At 43.9% G+C, this 26,225-nt stretch overlaps 1 protein-coding gene across 1 annotated transcript in view; it reads left to right on the forward strand.

Moving 5' to 3' along the window:
• The window catches only part of Lancl1 (LanC like glutathione S-transferase 1), a 35,994-nt gene extending 12,392 nt beyond the window's left edge, over positions 1-23,602 (forward strand). The window contains exons 4-10 of the mRNA XM_052192814.1: positions 3,442-3,649; positions 16,608-16,743; positions 17,236-17,382; positions 19,593-19,775; positions 21,988-22,164; positions 22,564-22,636; positions 23,420-23,602. Of these exons, the coding sequence (XP_052048774.1) occupies positions 3,442-3,649; positions 16,608-16,743; positions 17,236-17,382; positions 19,593-19,775; positions 21,988-22,164; positions 22,564-22,636; positions 23,420-23,496 (1,001 nt within the window). The 3' untranslated portion in view covers positions 23,497-23,602. The remainder of the gene's footprint in view (positions 1-3,441; positions 3,650-16,607; positions 16,744-17,235; positions 17,383-19,592; positions 19,776-21,987; positions 22,165-22,563; positions 22,637-23,419) is intronic.
• Positions 23,603-26,225: the final 2,623 nt, after the last annotated feature.

Here is a 26,225-nt window from a genome sequence, read left to right on the forward strand (position 1 = left end):
GCTGGCCTGAAACCTAGGTTGGATGGGTTGAGCTGTGCACAGTAAAGTCATCACCAGGAAGAAACTGCTGTCCTAATGGCATCTAATTGGATTGACGAAGTGTGTGTGCATGGCCAGTTCTGCAATTATAGTAGAAGGTAACAACTTGATACAGGAGGGCGAGTGAGTGAGTGGTCATGGGTAATGTGAGTTCAGGGACTTTTACTTATGTTCCCCAGATCTGAAAGGATGAAAGGGTAGTAACTGACGCTGAGCTTTTAAAGTCTCCATAAAGCAGCAGTTTTCACTTAGGTTGCAGTTCTCCCTCCCCTCTCCTTTAGTGATTCCAACATTCTGAACTCCTGAGTGCTAGTGGGCCACCTCTGGCAGCTCCCCAACCATCTGCATTCTTCATGTGGTGCTGCCATAGCACCTGTATCTTTGAGAACCCCTAACCTGCAGGGAGCTGACATGCTCTGACAAAGGTACCACTGCTCACCGGTTATTGAATAAACAAAGTACTGTCTAGCGTTACAGAGACACATTTGGAAGGCCCATGTGTCTGGAGAGTTTATCATTGCCATATACATTTGAGACAGTGAGATACTGATTGGTCAAGAAGAATAGAACTAATGATCCCTCGGAAATGCGAGGCTTAGTATTAATTACTTCCCCCAGCTGGCTGTGCTTACAGCGCTGCTGCTGCGGATGGATCAGTAGCTGAGTAAGGAGATTGCAGATTTAGAAGTGTCCCTGAACAGTTGCCCTCCCTCCCCAGGGCTCTAGAGAGAAACTGCAGAGCAAGCCTAGGTTGGGTGCCTCTCAGAGAAGTTTTTTAGCCTCACAGTATTCTCTTGTCTTTTTTTCTTAAGGTAACGTAGTTACAAACATTCAGACCCAGATTTATATGGTGAGTTTGAGGCGGCCCTAGACTTCCTCAGCTCCTCATATAGAGGAACGTTCTGTCCCTGCAGCAGCCACTGGCCCAATGCACTTGTTGAACATTGTGAATGTGGGGTGTAAGTGAGAGTTAGTCCTCTGTGTAATGAACGTTAAGTGTCTGTGGTGGAGAGCAGAGACTGGCTCAGACACTGCAGACAAGGCTGAGAGAGGAGGATTCTGGAGCACTAAAGCTAATGTCACATGCGTTTCTGTGGCCTCCCAGACCACAAAGACTGTAGCAAGTCCCTCTGCTTCGCTGTGTTCTAAGGAAAGGCAACTCTCCAGGGTATTGTTTAAGGGGAAAAGGGTGTACATTTAGAGAAGAACGTTTATGTCTCTGTTACAGAGGGTACATCTTCATATTCCAGATGGGAATATAAAAAAAAAAGTCTGAAATGGAAAGAATTAACAAATAATACATAGGGTTTCTCTTAGAAATTTGGAGGCAAGGAGTCAAACAAGTAGATGACGTCATTGAAGGAGGCTGCCTCTTGAAGTCAGGAGTGGGCAGAGGAAGGAGCCCAGTTTGTACACACAGCCTTGCAGTGCTCTGTGATCTGTGGCCAGGCCTGGTTGCTTCTCAGCAGAACTGCAGGCTGCATCTTGTTTTCCACCCTGCTGGCTATCCTCGAGTCTTTGATATCTGTGCAGAGGAAGGTATGTGTGCATTGTCAGGGTTGGGTGGGGGGTCTGAGGATTGGACTCAGAACTTTAAGCCACAGGTAGTTCATTTCCGCACTTTTTCTATTACTGAATTTAAACATATTGGTGAGGAATGAAACCTGTCTGACCTAAGCATTTTGTCTATTCTCCTGACCCGGGCTGGATTCTAAGTAGGTCCAAAGATATAGGCAGCCACATTCAGCATGAAAACCCTTTCTATCCATGGGTGCTTTATGCAGGAAGAAACTACACACTCAAGGAACAGACTGCCTAATAGAAATATGACACCAAGGCCCAGAACTGGGGGGAAGAGGGAAATGGAGCCTGGAGCTGTGGACTCCAGGAAGCTCAAGACGTGGCTCTGTGCTCATCAGAAAAGAACCAACTAAAAGGTTCTACAGTTTTCACAAGGAATATGTGTGTGTGTGGGGGGGGGGTCTTATAATTGTGAGGCATAATAGGTTTTGTTTGTTAACTGCTTAAGACAAAAGGAGTTGTTGATCAGGAGAGATGGGTCCAAAAGAGGAAAACATCACTGGGCTTGTAATTAATCACATTCTGTTTTCCCAGATACAAATCATGTCATTAGCTGGCTTCGGTGCTAACATCACTTAATTAGGGGGGTTGCAGTGGCAGTGGGAATAGGAGGGAAGTGGAAGGGCAGCAGTTTAAGTGGATTACCGGCAGGTGCGTGACGTGGGTGTCGATGAAGCCCATTGGGGAGGTGATTCTGGCAGAAGCTCTTGATGTTGATCATTTGTGAAAAGGAGGGTTTCCTTCCCCGCCACATACATAGCTCTGTACACTTGTCTACAAACCTTGCGCATCCTTACATCTGCTCATCAACTTCTGGAATTACTAATACCACGCTGCTTTGAAAGAGCAGACAAGGTTATTAACTTTGGCAGGAAATGAAAACTTGGCCTTAATATACATGTGAAATTGAATTGTCTGTAACACAAAGCTTTGGAGATTACCCATGCAAAATGAGAAAAGTATCTGAATTTGAAATTGTCCTCAGTACAGTGAGAAGTAGTTCTGCAGACTGCATTTACTGCGTTGAAATCCATGAAGAGATTGCTCTATTAATTTAGATTTAAACATAGGCTCTGTGTCTCCTAAAAATGGTAAATGAGATGGAAAATGTACTTTATAGGAAAAAGTGTTTCTGGAAATGCTTTAGGCAGACAGCCTTCTCCACATCTCTGACTCCTTCTCACTGAGCTGGCTTCAGAGGGAGAGCTCCGTCCCCTGTGAGAGGCATTTGTGTTAAGGATTTGCACACACTGCCTCACTTACTCTGTCGGCTTTAGGGGAGGACAAATTGCAAGGTGAGTGGGGACCACAGTAAAGTCACCGGCAGCTCTTAACGGTAGTCTCCAAAGTAGTGCTTTGGGAAAGGGGGTGTCTTTGACAAGGAACCAAAGTCTAGGACTCAGTGACACAAACTAGCCTCTCACACACAAAAACGTTTACTTTTTGTTGAGAGAGAAGTTAGCTTTTTCATCCCTTACTCTGAATTGCTTTATGTCACAAAGATATGTATCTTGTTCATTATATTAACAGAACAGCCATTGACCAAAAAAGCATTAGTTGCAGCCAGTGTGTCTGTTTCTCTGCCCTGGATAAGTCTTCAAAAGTTTTTACTGCAACATAATTTTAACAGTGAGGAATACAAGGAAAAGTAAAGATTCCCTCTGCCTCATTCTTAGAGCTGAGGCTAGAAGGAAAGTCGCCGGAACTTGCAGATGATGTCACACAGCTCTTAAGCCTCAACCCAAGTGAGCAGATAAGACACACAAGTGACAGAATGATTGGCTTGCCCTCATCGCCACGCCCTTTCTGCTTGTGTTCCAGGCATTGCTGTGCTTTACCTACATCTCCACAATGTGTTTGGGGACCCGGCCTATCTGCAGATGGCGCACAGCTACGTAAAGCAAAGTCTAAATTGTTTGAGCAGACGATCCATCACCTTCCTGTGTGGCGATGCGGGCCCCCTGGCCGTGGCTGCTGTGCTATACCACAAGATGAACAGTGAGAAGCAGGCAGAGGAGTGCATCACACGGTAACCTTGTCTGCTTATGAGGATCGTTGCCTGGGCACCGCTAGGATTCTGCATATGTTAACAAAAGAGGGTTTGACTGAGTTTGCTTTTCTCTCAGCAGGTATATCGGCCCCCTGCTTTTGGTCAGTTCTCATGTTCCTCCTAGAGTTAAGGAATAGCCTTGTAATCCTTATCTTGGTGCACAGTAGACTACACTGGTGTGGTCTAGATCAATTATCAGTTCCTTGGTATCAAAGCCTTGACCATGGCTTGACTAATAACTCACAGTGCTTCCCAGAGTCTGTGTTTGGAAAGGAAGTGTCTCTCCTCGTAAACCAGGGACCAAAAACTAATGCAAGACTGCCATTCTAGCTGGGTTGGGGACACACCAGAAACCCCACTTTTTAAGCTATTGAGCACTGTTTTGATCCCATAAGAAGTTGGACTGGCCTGCAGTCCCACAGAGGACTCATTCACCCAGTCCTCACTGAGAACCTGTGTCAGCAGGTGGAGTTGCATTTCTAGCATGATCATGTCCAAGTCTCCTGTGGTTTTATAGTCTCATTCTTGTTTCCTATAATTGCTTCTAGAAATGCATAGTTATCAATTTAGTTAGTCAAGGAATGCCGTCATCATATATATTGTCCTTCCATATCCATGGGTTTCCATTCATAGACTCGGCCAACAATGGCGCAAAAGTGTTGGGCAAAAAGTTTGTGTTATTCCCTAAACAATGGGACTATATTTATAGAGCACTTTAGGCATAACCTGCTTCAAAGCCTAAGTGAAGATATCCGTGGGTTGCATATTAATCACCCATTTTATATGATGGCTATGCATGTTGGTATACTTTAGTATCTTTGGGGTGCTAGAGGCAGTCTCATGGGTGCCTAACAAAAATTGTGGTCTGTGTGTGGTTCATCATTAGGCTCTTTGTGCTGTTCAAGTTGTGCTTCTGCTACACAGAAGTGACTGCTCATCCCTGTGTTGCTTGGTATATGTATAACTTGCATATGTGTGCACACATGCAGAAGTTCTCCATTCTCCCCGGATTTTGTCCCATACACTGGTACTTTCTCATTAGAACAGTTGTTTTCCTACTGGAAATTATAACCACGGAAGAGAAGAGAAAGAATCTTTTGCTCTACCTGTAGCATTTTATGAGTCAATATAATAAATCATTTTCTGCATTGACATTTTTAGTACATAACTGTGCTTATATTTATCAGAAGCCACAAATTATATAGTCCCAACTTCAAATGAAAAGCCACATTATCTAGTATGTATAGAAGAAAACAACTTTGGCCAAGAATTGTTTAATATAAAACTGCACAAGCTTTCTGCATGCTGGCTAGTCCTCGTAGTGCTGGAGATGCTGCCGGGGACGCGACATAACAGTCATATGCAGCTAGGCACCCTGTAGTTTGTTCTACTGACCTATGGAACAGGATGTGCCCACTGGTGCAGTACAGGTGCGACTCTGATGGGGTAATCAACTGTTTTTTGACTGACTTGAAGCCACTCACCAGGAGGGATTTTTATGTCTGGTACTGTAAGCCTGGTCAAAAGCCCATGGCAGAAGAGGTTATATGCCCTGCCGGAGAAGCTACTGCTCTTGCTTTGCTAAAAGAACCTGTCAGATTGCCACCTAATTACTTAATGTTGATGCCCATTGTCAGTTTTTGTCAGAAAAGCTGCTTTCTACCCTGAATGACAGCTACTATAGAGGCTCATAATTGATCTAAGCATTGAAAATAAGTTCCTGTTAAGCATTTAGCCTTGAGATGACATCATGTCACCCCTCCAGTCTCAGACTATCAAGAGAGCTGGAAAGAATAGGAGAGCTTAGTGAAAAGCTGGAATCCTGCTTCCTGTTGTGGCACCCTGCCCTGTGGGAGTGGCATCCTACTCTGAGGGTGTGGCACCCTGCCCTGTGGGAGTGGCATCCTACTCTGAGGGTGTGGCATCCTGCCCTATGGGTGTGGCATCCTGCCCTATGGGTGTGGCATCCTACTCTGAGGGTGTGGTGTCCTGCCTTGAGGGTGTGGCATCCTACTCTGCGGGGTGTGGCATCCTGTCCTGAGGGTGTGGCATCCTGCCCAGAGGGTGTGGCATCCTGCCCTGTGGGTGTGGCATCCTGCCCTGTAGGTATGGCATGGCCATTGCTCTCTTAAACTCTTAGCAACTGTGATTACCTACAAGAGACCTGCACAACATCAGTCTTACCCACATTCTTTCATGGAGAGGGAAGGAGTCACCAGCTGCAGCAGCCCTGATGTCTCCTCAGTGGTCAATGGTCATCAAGGGTAGGGGACAGCAACTGATAAGGTTGCCATGCATTTGTGACAACCAAGCCAATGCTCTTGTAACTGTCATTAAACTCATGGGTGCACAAAAAATAAAATTAAAATATGAATTTTAAAAAACCTTCACCAAGCTTGACCAGAGTGGTAGATGATACAAAGCAATAATTTCTTTAAAAGTCTATTGTACTGGCTGGTTTTGTGTGTCAACCTGACACGGATTAGAGTTATCACAGAGAAAGGAGCTTCAATTGGGGAAGTGCCTCCATGAGATCCAGCTGTGGGGCATTTTCTCAATTAGTGATCAAGGGGGGAGGGCCCCTTGTAGGTGGTACCATCCCTGGGCTGGTGTTCTTGGGTTCTATAAGAGAGCAGGCTGAGTAAGCCAGGGGAAGCAAGCCAGTAAGAAACATCCCTCCATGGCCTCTGCATCAGCTCCTGCTTCCTTACCTTCTTGAGTTCCAGTCCTGACTTCTTTTAGTGATGAACTGCAATGTGGAAGTTTAAGCTCAATAAACCATTTCCTCCCCAACTTACTTCTTGGTCATGATGTTTGTGCAGGAATAGAAACCCTGACTAAGACATCTATGCAAAGTAAGTTTTTTCCATTGCAGTTGAGTGATATATGACCAGCCAGTACAGAACTGTTAAGTCTGAACTTTTGTATTTATTAAAGCCAGTTGGCATTTGAGATCTCCAAGACAGTATTTTCCAGTATCACTCTGAATTACTATTGGATACCTTATATTGGTTCCAGTATGTCACACACAAGGTCACCTTCCCTGAAATACAGTGACCAATTAGTAACCAGCTTTGTTAAGAATTTTAATGGTATTTGGTGAAAACAAGGTGTTGAGACAGATTGGAGTTTGTGCTCAATACTGGTTCCACAAATTTCAATGCATGCCTCTCCCTGTTTGCACACAGTCTTCAGGAGCATGTGTGGAGGAATCCTGTACCCTAGGCCACAGCCCTGTTCTCTTTCCAGTCATGCAGTCAGCCTTCTCTCATCCTAAGGGTTTGTCCTAAGAAACGCTCTCTGGGAAATGGGAACAGAGGCCACAATCGCTTTATTAACATTAAAATATTCCAGTGAGTAAGCTAAGACTTATTGTTTATTTGATACCTTGGTTATAAATACCTTTTGTTTTTTACATATTTTTAAAAAATTTTATGACACTTCAAGAACATTTTATTTATGGCCAGCAAGCTTGTTACATACAGTTAAAATATAGGTGCAGTCAGGCACGGTGGCTCCCAGCCATGATCCTAGCACTTGGAAGGCTGAGGGAGGAAGATTTCTATCTAGTCAAGGCTAATCTGGGCCATGCAGTAAGCACCAGGCCAGGCTGGTGTATAGGGTAAGATTGTCCCATGTGTGTGGTCATTCCTATTGTCACGTGTATGTGAATAAGGTAGGAAGGGGACTTCTGGCCCAGCTCTGGCAGCCTAGCTTCTTTGTTTCATGAGCTCTGTTAGGAACTGCAGTGTTTGCTTAACCTTCTGCGTCTCCTCCCTGTTTGTGGCAAAAATTCCTTTAGTTTGGTTTCTAGACACTCAGAATTACTTTATACCATCAGATTGAGTCGGCGTTCTTGCTCACTCGCTTCAAGAGTCATCACCGAGTGGCTCACCCTCTGGGGCTCACACACTCAGCTCCTTCAGCAGTGTCTTCGCTGTACTCGGTTCCTTCAGCAGTGGCTTCGCTGTGTCAGTGGTCGCACCTTCCATTTACCTTTCCAGCATTTTCGTGGTGGAATCCCCAAAATCAGAATTTTGAGTTTGAAAGAGCAAACATGCCTTAAATATTAAAAAATAAATAAAAAATAATGTTTACATAAAGAAACCAGAATCTAAAGAAATCGATTTCCTTTAGGTTTTAGTTCCTAACCTTGCCTCTGGGGAACTTTAGCTTCTGGAAGTAGACATTTTCAGAATGGATAGGACTTGCACTTTTCAAATGGAGGATGGAGGTCTCTAACTTCCCACAAGGGCTGGAGGGATGAATGAGAACCAGTGAAAACTAACGGCCTGCTTGAATGACAGAACTCCCTGGCTCTCTCTGCTGTCTGGTAAGCCCCCTGATAGGTCTAGCCTACAGAGTTCCTGGTGTCCAGATGCACATGGAAGGCATCGCCTGTTTGCCATAGGAGGCGGCCAGCCTGGCAGACAAAGCAGTACTTGGAGGCTGGTGGCTAGGGCTAGGAGGAGCTGTGGAGTTTTGGACAGAGAATGAGATGCGTATTTGTACTGAGATGAATTTGAAAAGGACTTCCCCCTGTTATAAGTCTTTGGACATAATCCAAGACAGAAAGTTCCATTAATGCCCTGGGGACGTGCCACTGTGTGCCTAGCAGGGCATCTGGTCATTGAGTGTCTTTCTTTATTCTTCCTCTGGTGGCATTCACTGATGCACTGGGCTCTTCTAACAACTCGTTTCTATTAATATCAGCCCACCGGAACAGGTAAACAGAGCCTTGGAGATACGTGTCTGCTTTGAGAGTTTCCAGAAGGACATAATACAACCTTTATGATTTTCCAATGCCCTTGTTAATTTCCAGAATGTAGCATGTGAAACGCATGGCTGAACCCTACTGTTAGAAAGCAGAAACACTAGTAAGTGCTGACGAATTCTGATCCAGAAAAGAAATGCCACAGCCTAACCTCTGTTGTTGGGAGATAGATGCTGGCTCTGCACAGTGCGTGTCTGTAAGCATTTAAACTGTATTCCATATTCTGCTATGACCAGTCCTTGTGCGAATGACTTTGCTTTTATTTATTTATTTATTTATTTATTTATTTATTTATTTATTTATTTTTCTTTTTTTTCTTTTTTTTATATTTTATTTTATTTTTTTATTTACATTGCAAATGATTTCCCCTTTTCTGGGTCCCCACTCCCCTCAAGTCCCATAAGCCCTCTTCCGTCCCCCTATTCTTCCATCCACCCCTTCCCGCTTCCCTGTTCTGGAATTCCCCTATACTCTTGCACTTAGTCTTTCCAGAACCAGGAACCACTCCTCCATTCTTTTTGGACATCATTTAATTTGTGGATTATGTCCTGGATATTCAAAGTTTCTAGGCTAATATCCACTTATCAGTGAGTACATACCATGATTGATCTTTTGAGACTGGGTTACCTCACTTAGTATGATGATCTCCAGCTCCATCCATTTGTCTAAGAATTTCATGAATTCATTGTTTCTAATGGCTGAATAGTACTCCATTGTGTAAATATACCACATTTTTTGTATCCATTCCTCCGTTGAAGGACATCTAGGTTCTTTCCAGCTTCTGGCTACTACAAATAGGGCTGCTATGAACATAGTGGAGCATGTGTCCTTATTGCATGCTGAAGAATCCTCTGGATATATGCCCAGTAGTGGTATAACAGGGTCCTCAGGAAGTGACATTCCCAGTTTTCTGAGGAACGGCCAGACTGATTTCCAGAGTGGTTGCACCATCTTGCAATCCCCCCAGCAGTGGAGGAGTATTCCTCTTTCTCCACATCCTCGCCAACACCTGCTGTCTCCTGAGTTTTTAACCTTAGCCATTCTGACTGGTGTGAGGTGAAATCTCAGGGTTGTTTTGATTTGCATTTCCCTAATGATTAATGATGTTGAACATTTCTTAAAGTGTTTCTCAGCTCTCCGAAGTTCTTCATGTGAAAATTCTTTGTTTAGCTCCGTACCCCACATTTTAATGGGGTTATTTGGATCTCTGGGTTCTACTTTCTTGAGTTCTTTGTATATATTAGATATTAGCCCTCTGTCGGATTTAGGGTTGGTGAAGATTCTTTCCCTGTCTGTTGGTTGACGTTTTGTCCTTTTGACGGTATCCTTTGCCTTACAGAAACTTTGTAGTTTTATGAGGTCCCATTTGTCTATTCTTGATCTTAGAGCATAAGCTATTGGTGTTCTATTCAGGAAGTTTTCCCCTGTGCCCATGTCCTCCAGGGTCTTCCCCAGTTTTTTTTTCAATTAGTTTCAGTGTGTCAGGTTTTATGTGGAGGTCCTTGATCCATTTGGAGTTGAGCTTGGTACAAGGAGATAAGAATGGATTGATGCGCATTCTTCTGCATGCTGACCTCCAATTTAACCAGCACCATTTGTTGAAAAGACTATCTTTTTTCCACTGGGTGCTTTCAGCCCCTTTGTCGAAGACCAAGTGACCATAGGTGTGTTGGTTCATTTCTGGGTCTTCAATCCTATTCCATTGATCCGCTTGCCTGATATTGTACCAATACCATGCAGTTTTTATCACTATTGCTCTGTAGTAGAGGTTAAAGTCTGGGATATTGAATCCCCCTGAAGTTCTTTTACTATTGAGAATAGATTTAGCTATCCTGGGTTTTTTGTTATTCCAGATGAATTTGAGAATTGCTCTTTCTAGCTCCAAGAACTGGGTTGGGATTTTTATGGGAATAGCATTGAATCTGTAGATTGCCTTTGGCAAGATGGCCATTTTAACTATATTAATCCTGCCAATCCACGAGCATGGAAGGTTTTTCCATTTTCTGAGATCTTCTTCGATTTCCTTCTTCGGAGATCTGAAGTTCTTGTCATATAGATCTTTCACTTGTTTGGTTAGAGTCACCCCAAGATACTTTATGTTGTTTGTAGCTATTGTGAAGGGGGTCATTTCCCTAATTTCTTTCTCAGTCTGCTTATCCTTTGAATATATAAAGGCTACTGATTTGCTTGCGTTGTTTTTGTAGCCAGCCACTTTGCTGAAGTTGTTTATCAGCTGTAGGAGTTCTCTAGTAGAGTTTTTAGGGTCACTTAAGTATACTATCATATCATCTGCAAATAGTGATAATTTGACTTCTTCCTTTCCAATTTGTATCCCTTTGACTTCTTTCTGTTGTCTAATTGCTCTAGCTAGGACTTCAAGAGCTATATTGAAAAGATATGGAGAGAGGGGGCAGCCTTGTCTAGTCCCTATATAAAATTCTTGCCCACCGAATCCAAGAACACATCAAAACGATCATCCACCATGATCAAGTAGGCTTCATCCCAGGGATGCAGGGATGGTTCAATATACGGAAATCCATCAATGCTATCCACTACATAAACAAACTCAAAGAAAAAAACCACATTATCATTTCATTAGATGCTAAAAAAGCATTTGACAAAATTCAGCATCCTTTCATGCTAAAAGTCTTGGAAAGGACAGGAATTCAAGGCCCATATCTAAACATAGTAAAAGCAATATACAGCAAACAGGTAGCCAACATCAAACTAAATGGAGAGAAACTTGAAGCAATCCCACTATTTTGCTTTTTTATATCACTTTTTTTTTAATTTGGTATATTCTTTATTTATATTTCAAATTATTTCCCCCTTTTCTGGCTCTCCACTCCCTGAAAGTCCCATAAGCCCTCTTCCCTCCCCCTGTTCTCCCCTCTACTCCTTCCCACTTCCCTGTTCTGGTATTCCCCTATACTGCTGCACTGAGTCTTTCCAGAACCAGGGGTCACTCCTCCATTCTCCTTGGACATCATTTAATATGTGGATTATGTCTTGGGTATTCACAGTTTCTAGGCTAATATCCACTTATCAGTGAGTGCATACCATGATTGATCTTTTGAGACAGGGTTACCTCACTTAGTATGATGTTCTCCAGCTCCATCCATTTGTCTAAAAAATTCATGAATTCATTGTTTCTAATGGCTGAATAGTACTCCATTGTGCAAATATACCACATTTTTTTGTATCCATTCCTCCGTTGAGGGACACCTGGGTTCTTTCCAGCTTCTGGCTATTACAAACAGGGCTGCTATGAACATAGTGGAGCATGTGTCCTTATTGCATACTGGGGACTCCTGGGTATATGCCCAGGAGTGGTATAGCAGGGTCCTCCAGAAGTATCTTGCCTAGACTTCTGAGGAACAGCCAGACTGATTTTCAAAGTGGTTGCACCATCTTACAATCCCCCCAGCAGTGGAGGAGTGTTCCTCTTTCTCCACATCCTCGCCAACACCTGCTGTCTCCTGAGTTTTTGACCTTAGCCATTCTGACTGGTGTGAGGTGAAATCTCAGAATTGTTTTGATTTGCATTTCCCTAATGATTAATGATATTATTGGACATTTCTTAAGGTGCTTCTCAGCCCTCCGAAGTTCTTCATGTGAAAATTCTTCGTTTAGCTCTGTACCCCACTTTTTAATGGGGTTATTTGGTTCTCTTGGTTCTACCTTCTTGAGTTCTTTGTATATATTAGATATTAGCCCTCTGTCAGATTTAGGGTTGGTGAAGATCCTTTCCCAATCTGTTGGTTGACGTTTTGTCCTTTTGACAGTGTCCTTTGCCTTATAGAAACTTTGTAGTTTTATGAGGTCCCATTTGTCTATTATTGATCTTAGAGCATAAGCTATTGGTGTTCTATTCAGGAACTTTTCCCCTGTGCCCATGTCCTCAAGGATCTTCCCCAGTTTCTTTTCTATTAGTTTCAGTGTGTCAGGTTTTATGTGGAGGTCCTTGATCCATTTGGAGTTGAGCTTAGTACAAGGAGATAAGAATGGATCTATTCGCATTCTTCTGCATGCTGACCTCCAATTGAACCAGCACCATTTGTTGAAAAGGTTATCTTTTTTCCACTGGGTGCTTTCAGCTCCTTTGTCGACGATCAAGTGACCATAGGTGTGTGGGTTCATTTCTGGGTCTTCAATCCTATTCCATTGATCCACTTGCCTGACATTGTACCAATACCATGCAGTTTTACTATTGTTCTATAGTAAAGTTTGAGGTCTAGTATACTGAATCCCCCCAGAAGTTCTTTTACTGTTGAGAATAGTTTTAGCTATCCTGGGTTTTTTGTTATTCCAGATGAATTTGAGAATTGCTCTTTCTAGCTCTATGAAGAATTGAGTTGGGATTTTAATGGGATTGCATTGAATCTGTAGATTGCCTTTGGCAAGATGGCCATTTTAACTATATTAATCCTGCCAATCCATGAGCATGGAAGATTTTTCCATTTTCTGAGATCTTCGATTTCCTTCTTCAGAGATCTGAAGTTCTTGTCATATAGGTCTTTCACTTGTTTGGTTAGAGTCACCCCAAGATACTTTATGCTGTTTGTGGCTATTGTGAGAACACTACCCAACTCCTTCTACAAAGCCACTATTACGCTGATACCAAAACCACACAAAGATCCAACTAAGAAAGAGAATTTCAGGCCATTTTCCCTTATGAATATCGATGCAAAAATACTCAATAAAATTCTTGCCTACCAAATCCAAGAACACATCAAAATGATCATCCACCATGATCAAGTAGGCTTCATTCCAGGGATGCAGGGATGGTTCAATATACGGAAATCCATCAATGCTATCCACTACATAAACAAACTCAAAGAAAAAAACCACATGATCATTTCATTAGATGCTGAAAAGGCATTTGACAAAATTCAGCATCCTTTCATGCTAAAAGTCTTGGAAAGGACAGGAATTCAAGGCCCATATCTAAATATAGTAAAAGCAATATACAGCAAACCGGTAGCCAACATCAAACTAAATGGAGAGAATCTTGAAGCAATCCCACTAAAATCAGGGACCAGACAAGGCTGCCCCCTTTCTCCTTATCTTTTCAATAGTGTACTTGAAGTACTAGCTAGAGCAATTAGACAACATAAGGAGGTCAAAGGGATACAAATTGGAAAGGAAGAAGTCAAACTATCACTATTTGCAGATGATATGATCGTATACTTAAGTGACCCAAAAAACTCTACTAGAGAACTCCTACAGCTGATAAACAACTTCAACAAAGTGGCTGGCTACAAAATCAACGCAAGCAAATCAGTAGCCTTTATATACTCAAAGGATAAGCACACTTGAGACTTTGCTTTTAAAATGTTAATTGTATATCCCCACCTAGTGGTAGTGTGAGTGAGAACATTGTAGTTAAACTGTTTTGGTAAGATCTTCATTGAACTGAATGCAGTTCATAATTATATTTCCGAGGGCAGAAATGATACAAAAGTCTTCCTTTTTAAAAAGTTCCTTCATTTTCTTTGCACAAGTAAATCAAGTTCATTTTTGTTTCCAAAATCTGTAGGATTGATGCATTGTATTAATGCTTGACTAAGAGTTGTTTGTCAGTATATGACCTGAGGCGTGTGTTCTGGCCACTGCAGTAGCTGAGCTTGTACATAGTGGAAAGATTTGTCCTCTCAGCCCGGTGTTACTTAGATACAAGTTATGTCATAAAGGAAAAATCAAAAGTATGGTTTTCTTAGCAAGTGCTTTTAAGTTCTTTTGAAACTGAGGCACTGGCCAAGCTCCTCTGCCTGGGGTGATGTTGATTGCCCTTCCAGATCTTCTTAAAAGCCTCTCTGAGCTCTGAGGGCTCTCCTGTGTGGAGTCCTCTGTTTCTGGAAATGTGTTTTAAAGGAGTCTTCTGTAGCCCAGCTGACCAGGAACTGATCCTGCCCACACCTTCCAGGTGCTGCGGGTGTGGTGTGGACCAGCTCGCTCAGCTGCTGTGAAGAGCCTTGCACTGCCTGGTCACTCAGCATGGGTCAGAGCAGAAAAGCCAGGCACAAAACTCTGTATAGCATCCAGTGTAGAATCATTCTGGAAAATGATTTAGAGTACATGTGCCAGTCATTTGCATTCCTCGTATACTGAAAATCAACTGGATCAAAACTGTTGGATCACAAGGCATGTAAGACATCTTAGACAGAGCTCTAGAAACCGCTCACCCTCCAAAACCAGAAAACATTATAAAGTCTATAATACATACTTTAAATAAAATATACACACACGAATATATACATATGATAGTCTCATAGCCTGCTCTTGTAGCTCAGAGAAAGCCACTGAGTTCCCTGGACCAGTATTAAAGGACAAGGAAGGCGGCACACAGTCCACAGCCGCCATCCTGTCAGCTCATTCCCCCACGAAAGTCATTTCCTCAAATGCCTTACTGCTTTTCTTAACCAGTTCTTGGTGTGGATTTGGTAGGAAGTGTTGAGTCACTGTGACAGTTGATTCCTGGTTATGACTCTAATACCACTATCCATCCCGTGTGAGCTGTGATACTGCACGTGCCGATCAGCCATTTGCTAAAGATCCAGAAGTGAGTGTCCACCCTGGCAGCAAACAATTTTAAAATCAGGATTCATTCCTAGAGATGGGCCATGGAGCTTAGTGCATTGTAAAATACCAGATAACATTTGATTTTGTACAAAGTCCCTGGGTTTCTATACAAAATATCATTTTGTAAAGTTTTGTCCAAAATTTAAAGTGTTTTAATAAATTAAATGGGAATCCCATTGAAGTTCATAAACAATTTAGAGAAAATTGAGGTACATTTTTGAAACTCCATGTGATTAAAAATTCTAAAACAACAAGAACATTCCCCCCCAACAAAACAACTCACTCTTGAAGTCGAGGCTCCGTAGCTCCCTTGCGCGTGTGCTCGCACACAAGCATGTGTGTGTGTGTGTGTGTGTGTGTGTGTGTGTGTTCTCTTCCAAGTGTACCCCTCCCTCTGGGGTCCTCCCCCACTTTCTGGCTGCCTGGTTTTGTTGTCTAGCTGATTGTTTCATTGCGCCTGCGTCTGGGCTGAGTGGCAGATGCAGAAGTTGGGTAAGCAGCAGGGTTCACGTCCCGTGAACCACAGTGCCTCTGGTCTCTGAGGAAGGTCTCTGCTCCCTCCCGTACAGATCTGGCAACTGTGGGTTCCTGCTGCAGTTGCTTCTGCTCGGGACTTTTGATGCCTACTCCCTGGCTTGTGAGGAAAGAGAGAAATTCAATCTATTTTTTTATTAAGGACCTTCCTTTCCTGTTCATCCTTGAGACAGAACTTCTTCTAGGGTCACTGTCAGCCCGAAGGTGCCCACTTCTGTGTTATGGGCCAAGGGAATATTGGAGAGGAAAAAACCCTCCAGTTTAGTATTCCAGATTCTGCCTTTCCAAAGTACTCAGCCACCATTTATGTCCTCCCCAGGTTGTTGGCACTGTGTTTAATGGGAGAGGGAGTCCACTCAGTGCTACTTAAGTAGAAACAACCCAGAGAAACTTTGAGGAAGCAGCACTGCACACAGCAATGAGAACCTAATAAATTATCAACAGGGTATTGTTTTGCCACTTATAAAGACTGTACATGCTTAATAGGTCTTGAAAGGTGTTGCAGAACTGTGCTCGGTTAAATTCATACTTATACATACATGTATTTGTTATATGTCTGTAGGCATACATCTAGAAATACACATACCCCCCCCAAAAAAAAAAACCTAAACAAAAAACTTGGTAGCCAAGATTGTTTCTAAAGATAAAAGATAGAGGCCGTTTGCGTGTGTTACCTTGTGGCCGAGCAGGCTGCCGTGCAGGCGAGTGGTACGTAGCAAGCATTTCATGAAGCATTTCATGAAGCCAGTGACTCTCTGAGCGTCTTCCAGCTGGGCTAAGTGCTGTGAGGAGCACTTGCTAGCTCCCCCATCCCCGCGGCTTAAACATAGGTCTTAGAGCCATCGTGTGAGAGATGCTGGGAAGAATCAGGGAGCCTCGGTCTCACTTGTGTGTTCTCCTTGTGTCTGACCAGGTCCATTGTGCACTCAACATGGGGTTAATTTTAACTGTGGTTTTAGGTATGTGTGCTTATGTGTTGGTGTTTATACCTTTTTGTGGACCACTTGATATGCCAGTGCCTGACCCCTGTCATGTTTCTATTCCTAGGCTCATTCACCTAAATAAGATTGATCCCCACGTACCAAATGAAATGCTCTATGGCCGCATAGGCTACATCTTTGCTCTGCTTTTTGTCAATAAGAACTTTGGAGTGGAGAAGATTCCTCAGAGCCATATTCAGCAGGTAATACAGTTCTGTGGGGTTTAGGAGTGTTGTAGGCAGCTGCTTACATGCTCTGTGTCTCTATTTAGTGTGTCCCATGTAGGAAGACCGTGTGTCTGACCTCTATAGGTGAGGCACAGTCAGAGAGCCAGCAGCTTCACACTCGGTCTGTAGGAAGCCCTGTCGGGCCAAGGGAGTCAGAAGGCCATCCTGCTCTATTTGTTCCTTCAGAGGCCCTTTCCGGGGGAGATAGAGGCCAGATCTCATCTCTCAGACACAAGGGTCTCCTTCAGTGCCAGGAGGAGTTTCTGCTTTTGGGGGTCCTCCCCAGACACAGTCTGCTAGGCAGAATGCATTCACACATGTCAGAAGGGAACTGTGTCCTTCCTTGTGGAAGATAGTGTCTGATTCCCTTACAGTAATTCAGTACTTCTTAACAAAAAGTCCATCGCCTCCACCAAGAGCACTTGTTGTCTAACTACCTTGTTATTTTGCTTGGCTTTCTCCTTATAGACTTGTGAAACCATCTTAACCTCTGGGGAAAACCTATCTAGAAAGCGAAACTTCACAGCAAAGTCTCCACTGATGTATGAGTGGTACCAGGAGTATTACGTGGGGGCTGCTCATGGCCTGGCGGGCATTTATTACTACCTGATGCAGGTAAGGGTTGCTTACGGTGAGACTCTAAGCTGTCTTGGCTGGGGAGCAGATCCTGACACTGTCTTCCTATCTGTCCCCGACTGAGTCACACTCCTTGCAGTCATCTAACCTCAGCAGAGGTGCAGTGGCCAGAGTGCTCCTTCAAGTGTGATGACAGCATGAAGACACTGTCCTGGGGATGCTGCCTTAGGAAGGTGAACATACACTCATAGGCGCCCCCGGGGCGGGGTCCAACCTCTAATTCTCTGGGACTCGCTCTTTGCTCTTCTCTCTCACAAAAGCCTTGAGTTATATAAGCATTATTCCCTGTTGTAAAGAAAACCCACTGAGACCAACTTCAGGAGTCAAAACAAAAATCAATAAAGAAAAAGGAAGAGCAGCCAGTGAGCACACACAGCCCAAGGCTCACTGGGAGAGCAAAGCCAGGAAGACTACCCAGTGGATTTTGTGCTGTGCCCCATAGTTCTTAGGTTCTGACAGTAGTGGGAGGCAGCACCCTAAGTTAGAAAGACAGAAGACTTAGGCAAGGTCAGAAAGAAAAGTCAGAGGTGCCTAGTTCTAAGGCAACGATTGGTGCTTGCAAATGAGAATTTATGGCAGAAGAAAATGGATTCTTTCTGGCAGCAAAGGCAAGCGCCTCTTCTTCACAAATCACAGTGTCGCATAAAGGAAGGTGTGTCCAGCATGCAGGGACGTGTATGTCACCTTCTAGCTGCGGAGTACAGAGCCATGTCATACCTCTTCTCAACGCGTGATTGCTTTGGAATAGAGTCATTTTGGGAGCAGTGATGAGAGGCCAACCTGCATTCATTCATTCATCCATTCAATTATTCACTTATTGTATTTTCTAGTAGAAGTTATATAATTAGTATTTTTGACCACCAAGATTTAAATTCCTTTTTTTTGAAATGTTCCCTTGGTGACTCTGATTTCTATAACTACATGTAGACTCTTAAACATCTTTCATGAAAAGAAGGTTTGTATCTTTTGACATTCAAGGTGAGTTTAAATCATACATATCAATGAATGGGTAGCCTTTTTAACCTGTCATTAAATCTGATAGTCAAGAGATAGCAGCCTGGCAGTGGTGGCGCACGCCTTTAGTCCCATCACTTAGGAGGCAGAGGCAGGCGGATTTCTGAGTTTGAGGCCAGCCTGGTCTACAGAGTGAGTTCCAGGACTGCCAGGGCTACACAGAGAAACCCTGTCTGGCGGGGGGGGGGGGGGGGGGGGGGGGGGGGGGGGGGGGGGGGAGGCAGATAGCTACCCTGCCTCTTTTTGCTAGCTGTAATAAGAAATCTGAAAACCATAGGATTGATTTTTCAATAGGATTGATTGTTATCTACTCAAAATGATGAAGGTTTTAGCAATGAATATATCTGTCCGTGCCCATGCTTAGCTATCAGCATTGTTTCTAGGCTATGTTGGATAACTCCTAAGAGTGACTCACTCTGCTTCAATACTTTGTATTGAATAACCTTCGTGTAAAGTACTGTTCTTACATGTCTTGAAGAACACAGGATGCTAAGAACAACATACTACATCTCGTCATTTCCAGCACCATCCCCTGACTACATCCCTTACCCCACATGCTCTTCCCCAGTGCCTTTTAAAGAATGAATAGTCCCTGAATTAAGAACAGTATCAAAAAGAAAATGACAAGATTATATTCCAAATAACATCCATGTGCCCTGCATCACCGTGACTTATAAATCTCTGTATCTACATCCCAGCATCCAGTCATTTCCAGTTTGGTGTTGGAGCACACTGCACCTGTACATCAGGTCTCAGCTCCCCAAGTTCTGCGTCCTTCCCTGTTAAAGACAGAGCCCACCTCTCTGTCTTAAAGCGGGATCCAGGCTCGGTGCAGTGCATCTCTGCACTCAACTAACATCTATTTCACCATTGTTTGCAATTGACTTGGGAAGACTTCTTATGAATATGTCCATAACAGCAGTTGTTGGAAATGACACATACAGAAGGCCTTAAGAGTTCAATAATGGCCCAACTGTAGTTTGTCCCATTTCTTAAAAATCTTAAAACGAGGCTATCTAGCAGATGAAGAAATCTGAAGAGATGTGAAGCCTTTTAATGGCTTCACATTACCTTTTACGCATGATTTTTTTTCCAGGTTTGGCTTTAAACTCATTTTGAGTTTTAGGAATGTCATTTTCTTTAACAGAACTAATAATCCTGTTTCCCCTTTTTAGCCCAGCCTTCAGGTGAGCCAAGGAAAGTTACATAGTTTGGTGAAGCCCAGTGTAGACTTTGTCTGCCGGCTGAAGTTTCCTTCCGGCAATTACCCTCCATGTTTGGATGATACCCGAGACTTGCTTGTCCACTGGTGCCACGGTGCTCCTGGGGTCATCTATATGCTCATCCAAGCATACAAGGTACCTCATGTTCTCTTGTTTAACAACAACAAAGTAGCAAACACTTTTATAACTTAACACTATTCTCAATCATGAAAGGATTATGAACAGCTGTTGGAGCTAATGTCATTGTGCTGAACGGGTTAGCATCCATTCTCAGTGTTCATCCTACCACAATGGACACCATCTCATAACACCGGAAGCTGCTTCCCTGACAGTAGCCAAGATGATAACAGAAGTGGCAGAGCCAAGATAAATACCCCAGAAGCTTGACTGACAGCAGAATCCTTACACATTGTTTCCACAATTCAAACAGCTGCTGTGCAGAAAGATTGCTGGTTCATAAACAAATCAAGACTTGACATACAACCTAGCAATTCCACTCTAGACCTATGACCCCTCCCCCAGAAATGTCTATCCATGGCAGCTCTGTTCTAAGCCAAATGTGAAGAATATCTAAGCATCCTTTATCCATCAACAGATGAATATATAGATAAAATATGGTTTGTACATGCCATGGAATAGTATCTAGTTATAAAAGGGAATGGAATTCTAGTATAGATGTAATACACACTTTGAAAACATTCCAAGCAAAATAAGTGGACACCCAGAAATGCAATACAGAAGAGGAAATTGCACTTATATGGAGTGATGGCTAATAGGAAGTATCTAGAATAGGGAAATTACAGACAGAAAATAGAAGTTATCCGGGTCGGGAGTGGAAAACAGGGAATGCTGCTTAATGTGTAGTGGTAAGAATGGAGGTGCTACTGGGTGCACAACTCCGTGACTGATGCCACTCAGCTGTGTACATGAAAATGCAGCCCAGTGCTGGAGTTGGACACAGGAAGGTCTTGAGAACTGCCTGGTCAGCTAGTATTGCCCAGTCCTTGTCCCCCAGGGTGAGAGAGACACGCTATCCTGAAAAGCAATTAGCGAAAACACCTGATTTGGACCTTTGGCCTCCAAAGGTACTACACACATGTGCATACAAAAACACACAAACACACAAAAATATTACAGCTCATAGATTCTTCTTACTCAAGTTGTATGGCAAATGTGTTCTTTAGAGAGGAGGTTGGTAATAAGAGCAAGAGGCCAGTTCAGTATTGCTGCTGCATTCACCAAACACACACACACACACACACACACACACACACACACACACACAGCTTAGACCAAACACACAAGATCAGGCCCAGTTACTTTAAAAAGCAAAGCTAGTTGCATTAGTTTGCATTCTGTTGCAGTGGTAATACACTGACTAAAAGCAGCTTGGAGTGGGGAAGGGAAGGAAAGGCTAGTCCAACGTGAAAGGACGCCAGGGCAGGAACCTGAGGCAGAGACTGAAGGAGAGTCTGTGGACGGACGCGTGCTGTTTACTAGATCCTTTCCCCTGCCTTGCTCAGCCTTCTTTCTTATACAACCCAAGACTACTTGCCAGGGGATGGCACCACCCACAGTGGACAAGGCCTTTCCCCCACATCAGTCAACAATCAAGGAAACACCCCACAGACATGCCCAGAGGCCAGACTGATGAGGACGTTTTCTCAGTGGAGGTTCCCTCCTCCCAAGTGTTGGGTTCTATAGCTACCTGCAGCTATTACGAAGTGGGTTTCTGGAACAGAAGCTGAGGGATAAATGGGGAAGGGAAGGGGCGAAAAGAAGTATGGCTAAGACAATATTCACTGATCAAAGCCAGAAACTTTAATGGCGCCAGACCTTTTAGCAGTTTGGGCAAACCCTTCCCCCTCAGACTCTGGGCTGAGTTCCGGTGGAAGTTGTCTAGCTTCTCTTGGAGGTCCTCGTCTTGACTGCTCTGGCAGCTGGGTGGGTCACCTGCTTAATTCAGGAATTCCTAGACCTGGAGGAGCTATGAACTTAACCTTTACTTCGAGCACTCCACCCTAGGTGGAGCAGGATCCTGGCTATCTGGGAGAAGTTAACCTTGACCAAAGTCAAACTCTGACCATGTGCATGACTGCTCCAATATGGCTCTGTACACCCAAGGGTGCCGGGTCTTGTGTCAAGTTGACAAAGGATACAAGTCAGTGATAAGAGTTTGTCATTGGAAGCACTGCACTTCCTGTTGCTGCATTCCCCACTCCTCCCCCCACTCCTCCCTGTGCCTCCTCCCCGTGCCTCCTCCCTGTCTTCCCCACCTTGCCTTCCCAGGCTGGAAGAGCTTTATAGCCCCCATGACAGAACTCACATATGTCCCTTGACTCTGCAGGTGTTCAAAGAAGAGCGTTACCTGTGTGACGCCCAGCAGTGTGCTGATGTGATCTGGCAGTACGGGCTGCTGAAGAAGGGCTATGGGCTGTGCCACGGAGCTGCAGGGAACGCCTATGCCTTCCTGGCCCTCTACAACCTCACCCAGGATGCGAAGTACCTGTACAGGGCCTGTAAGGTAAGAGCCAGGCCGTGCATGGAGAAGCAGCTCCTTGGGAGGCTGAAAGAAGAATCCATGAGCTTAGAGTTGACAAGCTTGTTCTTTAAGAAAAACCTTCAGAGCTATCCGGTTGGTTCTCAACCCTTTAAACAGTAGATTCTGCTTGGACATTTGTAGGAGCAAAGGCTGAAGGATGGAGGGTCATTTGTTCTTTGGTACCCTTGGCATCATTTTTTGTGCTGCTCTCTAACTCCTCCCAAGCCATGCACCTGCCTCCAAACCTACTGCTTCTCAGTCTTCTCCTGTGTCTCACTTGATAGTTTGGGAGATAGATATTCAAAGTACCACAGGCAGTTTTCAAGTTCCTAGGATCTCGGGAGAAATACCTACAGTAATTGAACTCGGTCTCATTTTCAGTTTGCTGAGTGGTGTTTAGACTACGGAGAGCACGGATGCAGGACCCCAGACACCCCCTTCTCCCTCTTTGAAGGTACTGTTCACACATGACTTAACTCCTAATACCCTCAACTACCACTCTGCTTGGTGATAATGCGTTGGAATTCCAGGTGTAACCACGAACTTGTTTTTATACTCCATTCTAAAACTTCCTTATTTCCTGACGTGTCAGGTCGGGTAGCAAGGCTGGGGATGTATCTCGGTTGTTAAGACTGCTTGCTTTGTCTACCTGAAGCCCTGGGTCCGTCTTCCACACTGCATAAACTGGGCATATCGGCACACACCCATAATCTCCACTCTAATCTCAGCACTAACTAATGGGGTGGAGACAGTAGAGACAGGAAGATCAGCAATGCAAAGTCATCCTAGGCTATTTACATCTTTAAGACCAGCCTGGACTTCATGAAACCCTGTGCCAAAAAAATTAGTAAGCATATTACCACAAGCTATAATATTAGTAGCTGTAATGGTGGCCACCACTTATGAATTCAGGCATATTCCGAGCCATAGATACAGAACCTCCAGGAGAGAAGTGGCCATGGGGCTGGTGAAGGAACTCACGTGTGGCCAGGTGACAGGAAGTGAGTGGCTAGGATAAGTAGCTTCACCATGCTTGCCTCCATTCTGTCTCCTGTTGTCCCCCGGAGAAAAAGACGCCAAGAATAGGGGCCTCTGGTGTTGAATGCAGGGTACGAATTTCAGGATGCTTCCCACAACTTAAAATAAAATCAATATATATAATATATAAATGTATGTTATATATGTGGACTTTATGAAGTAGAGCCATTTGCTATAGTAACTTCTTTCTCTTCCTTAGGGATGGCTGGAACGATATATTTCCTGGCTGACCTGTTGGTCCCCACAAAGGCCAAGTTCCCTGCATTTGAACTCTGAAAACAAAGCATGTCTCCTGCCGCTCACAGCATGATTCTGTGTATTCCTCTGGGCTACGTATTTCCCTCGCTTTTGAAGGAAGCAGAATGAAACTGTGTACTTTGAAGTAGTCGGGTTTTTATTTCCATAATTTGTCTTTAGCTGTTCAGCGCCTCCTTTTATTATTTACTTTTATTTAAAAGTGTACATGAAACCATCTTAATATTCAAAGAGAAGGATGGAAGATAGTACAGTATTTTGTGGTCGTTTACATGGTTTAAGGACGTGCAGGAAATGTTCCTCTCACAGCTTCTCAGCGTAAGCCGTGTCTGGTGGCATGTTATCCCACCTACTGGGAGAGAGGCAGAAGGGTCACAAGTTCAAGACCATCCTAGGCAACACAGTGAGACCCTGTTTCAAAATAAAGAGGAGCGAGAAATCTGGCACGTGGCTGAGTGCTAGAACACTTTGCTAGCATGCAGAAGAGCCCTGGGGTCTGCCCCAACCCACATCCACACGGTGCGCACAAGCTCCGAGCAGGGAGACAGGTTACATGCAGATGGCTGTTGTTGAGAACTGCCTTCATCTCTTCTGTTGAGTATTCCTCCTCCATAGAGAGTAGTTCTGTCACTGGGTTTTCTCAAGTGGTTGATCTAAGGGAACAAAAAAATGTAGCCCATGCTTCTAGAAGAAAAACTGCAAGAATTGTAGACTAGACTTTGGGCCTAAATGTCATTTGTTAAATTCCTAGTTTCTGTCTGAACTAGAAATATCAATGAGTCACACGGGCACTATCTACCAGTGACATTATCAAAATTTAAAATGATTGTGATGCACATTCTGAGCTGAAAGGTGATTCACCAATAATAGTTTCTTGGTTTGTATGATATTTCAGAAATGTTTATTTTAAAAGTTGTTTGTCCTTCAGTATTCATGTGAGCTCTAGAAGTAGATTTTCTATGTGAATTTGCTGAGACAGGATCCAGCCTGACCTTTGGCTGACCTTCAGGCGTTTGGCTCAAATTTGACTTGCTTTTCGCTGACTGTGGCTGAGTGAGTGCCACATGTCATCACTTCTGTCAATTGATTTGAACATTGATCTCTTCACTAAATAGTTCAGAATCTAATTCTGCTTACAAAGAGCAGGGAAAGGGAGCTGCTCTAACCAGTAGCTTCTAAAAAAACACAGTTTTTGACCAGCACTCTAGCTGGCATGGGATGTTACTGCCTCCATGCTCATAACAAATGGCCGTCGGCATAGCCCATTGTCTGTCAGACTCTGAGACCACAGAGTCAGGTTTATTTGTACATGAAGACTCGCTGGTGCTTCTAACTCTGAACAGACGCCTATCAGCTCCTTAGCTCCTCCTCCTTTCCTCCATATCAAAGGCCTTTCCAGACTCTGTAACTGACTTGGTAACATTTTCTAGCTTTGAAACAACAGGGTCTAAGAATATTTAATGTGCTATTTTGTGGCTTTTTGGCCATGCTCTTTTTATTGGAGATCAAATCCCCATGGAGTGTATCCTGGTTGCTTTGAGGAATAATCCCCAGTTATTTTCTGTTTGGTACCAAAATAGCTAATATTATGTGAAATTTTCTGGCCCTTTAAAGGGTGCCTACAGGATGATCCACAGAGCAGCCGCACTCAGTTTCTAGGATTGAATTGGTCCTTCTGTGACCCCTGTGCATCGGGAACTTGTGCGTCTTCATCCTCAGAAGTTGTGTGTAGACTGTGCCTGGTGAAGGCTGTGTATTGATTGTATCAGTACAAGCTACTCGTAGGCAGCAAAGTGCAGCTGTTTAGCCGGTATCCAGCTTTAGAAAGGAAAGCCTGCTTTGTTTAGTTAAATGGCTTATTATATTCTACCTGTACTTTACTCTAGATACGTATTAAAGAAAAAGAGGAAATGTTTTAGTCAGCCAGGAGACTTCGTCACAGTGCTTCCCCAGGCATCCTGATGAATGTCACCTCCTGGTACTGTCGCCCTCATCCGCACCACTCAGCTTGCTCGCTTCACTGTAGCATTTTTTGGAACTCATCACACGGACAGTGTTTACACCACTGTTGACACGTGCTTATGAGCTAGGAGAGTTTTCTAAGGCTTTTCACCTCAGGTAGAAATAGCAGGCTGACACCAGCGCCTCTCCTCGGGTAGAAGCTGCAGGAACCGCTTCTGCTCCCGCAGGCGTTGTGTGGACGCCATGTTTCTGCTTTTGTTCTTTTGTGTTTTTCCCTCTGAGGTTTTTCTTCTTGGTTTCAAACCTTCCAGTGGCTGCTTCGGAAAACTCAGTGCATTGTTCCTTACAATCCAGAGCCTGCTGGCAAGCTGTTTATCCCCTTGTGCCTTTCTGTTTTTCTAAACTTTAATCATGTAAAATGTCAACCGTCTCCGTGACGTCTCCACAGAGCCCACCGGGTGTTCACTTCATCCCAGCTATCAGGTCTCCCGACATTAGAGTCACTGGTTCCCTTATCGCCATCCTGCCCCACCCACGTCAGGGCAGAGGCCCCTAGGTGGGTTGAGTGAGATAGAAGAGAATCTGTGAGTATTTTTTTCCTTCCCCGTTTCTCTTAAGTAACAGAAGTGCAGTGTTCCACCTCTGTGTCCTCAGGTCAGTTTGTATCTAGATTACTGGGCCTAATTTTGAAATAACTAGTGTAAGCAGGAACTTTTATTTCTATCCTCCTTAGGCTCCTAGAACTCAGGTGTAGTCCCTGCGTACTTGACCTTAATTCCAGTTCCTTT

The sequence above is a fragment of the Apodemus sylvaticus genome, chromosome 9 (assembly GCF_947179515.1).
Source record: "Apodemus sylvaticus chromosome 9, mApoSyl1.1, whole genome shotgun sequence".
NCBI lineage: Eukaryota > Metazoa > Chordata > Mammalia > Rodentia > Muridae > Apodemus > Apodemus sylvaticus.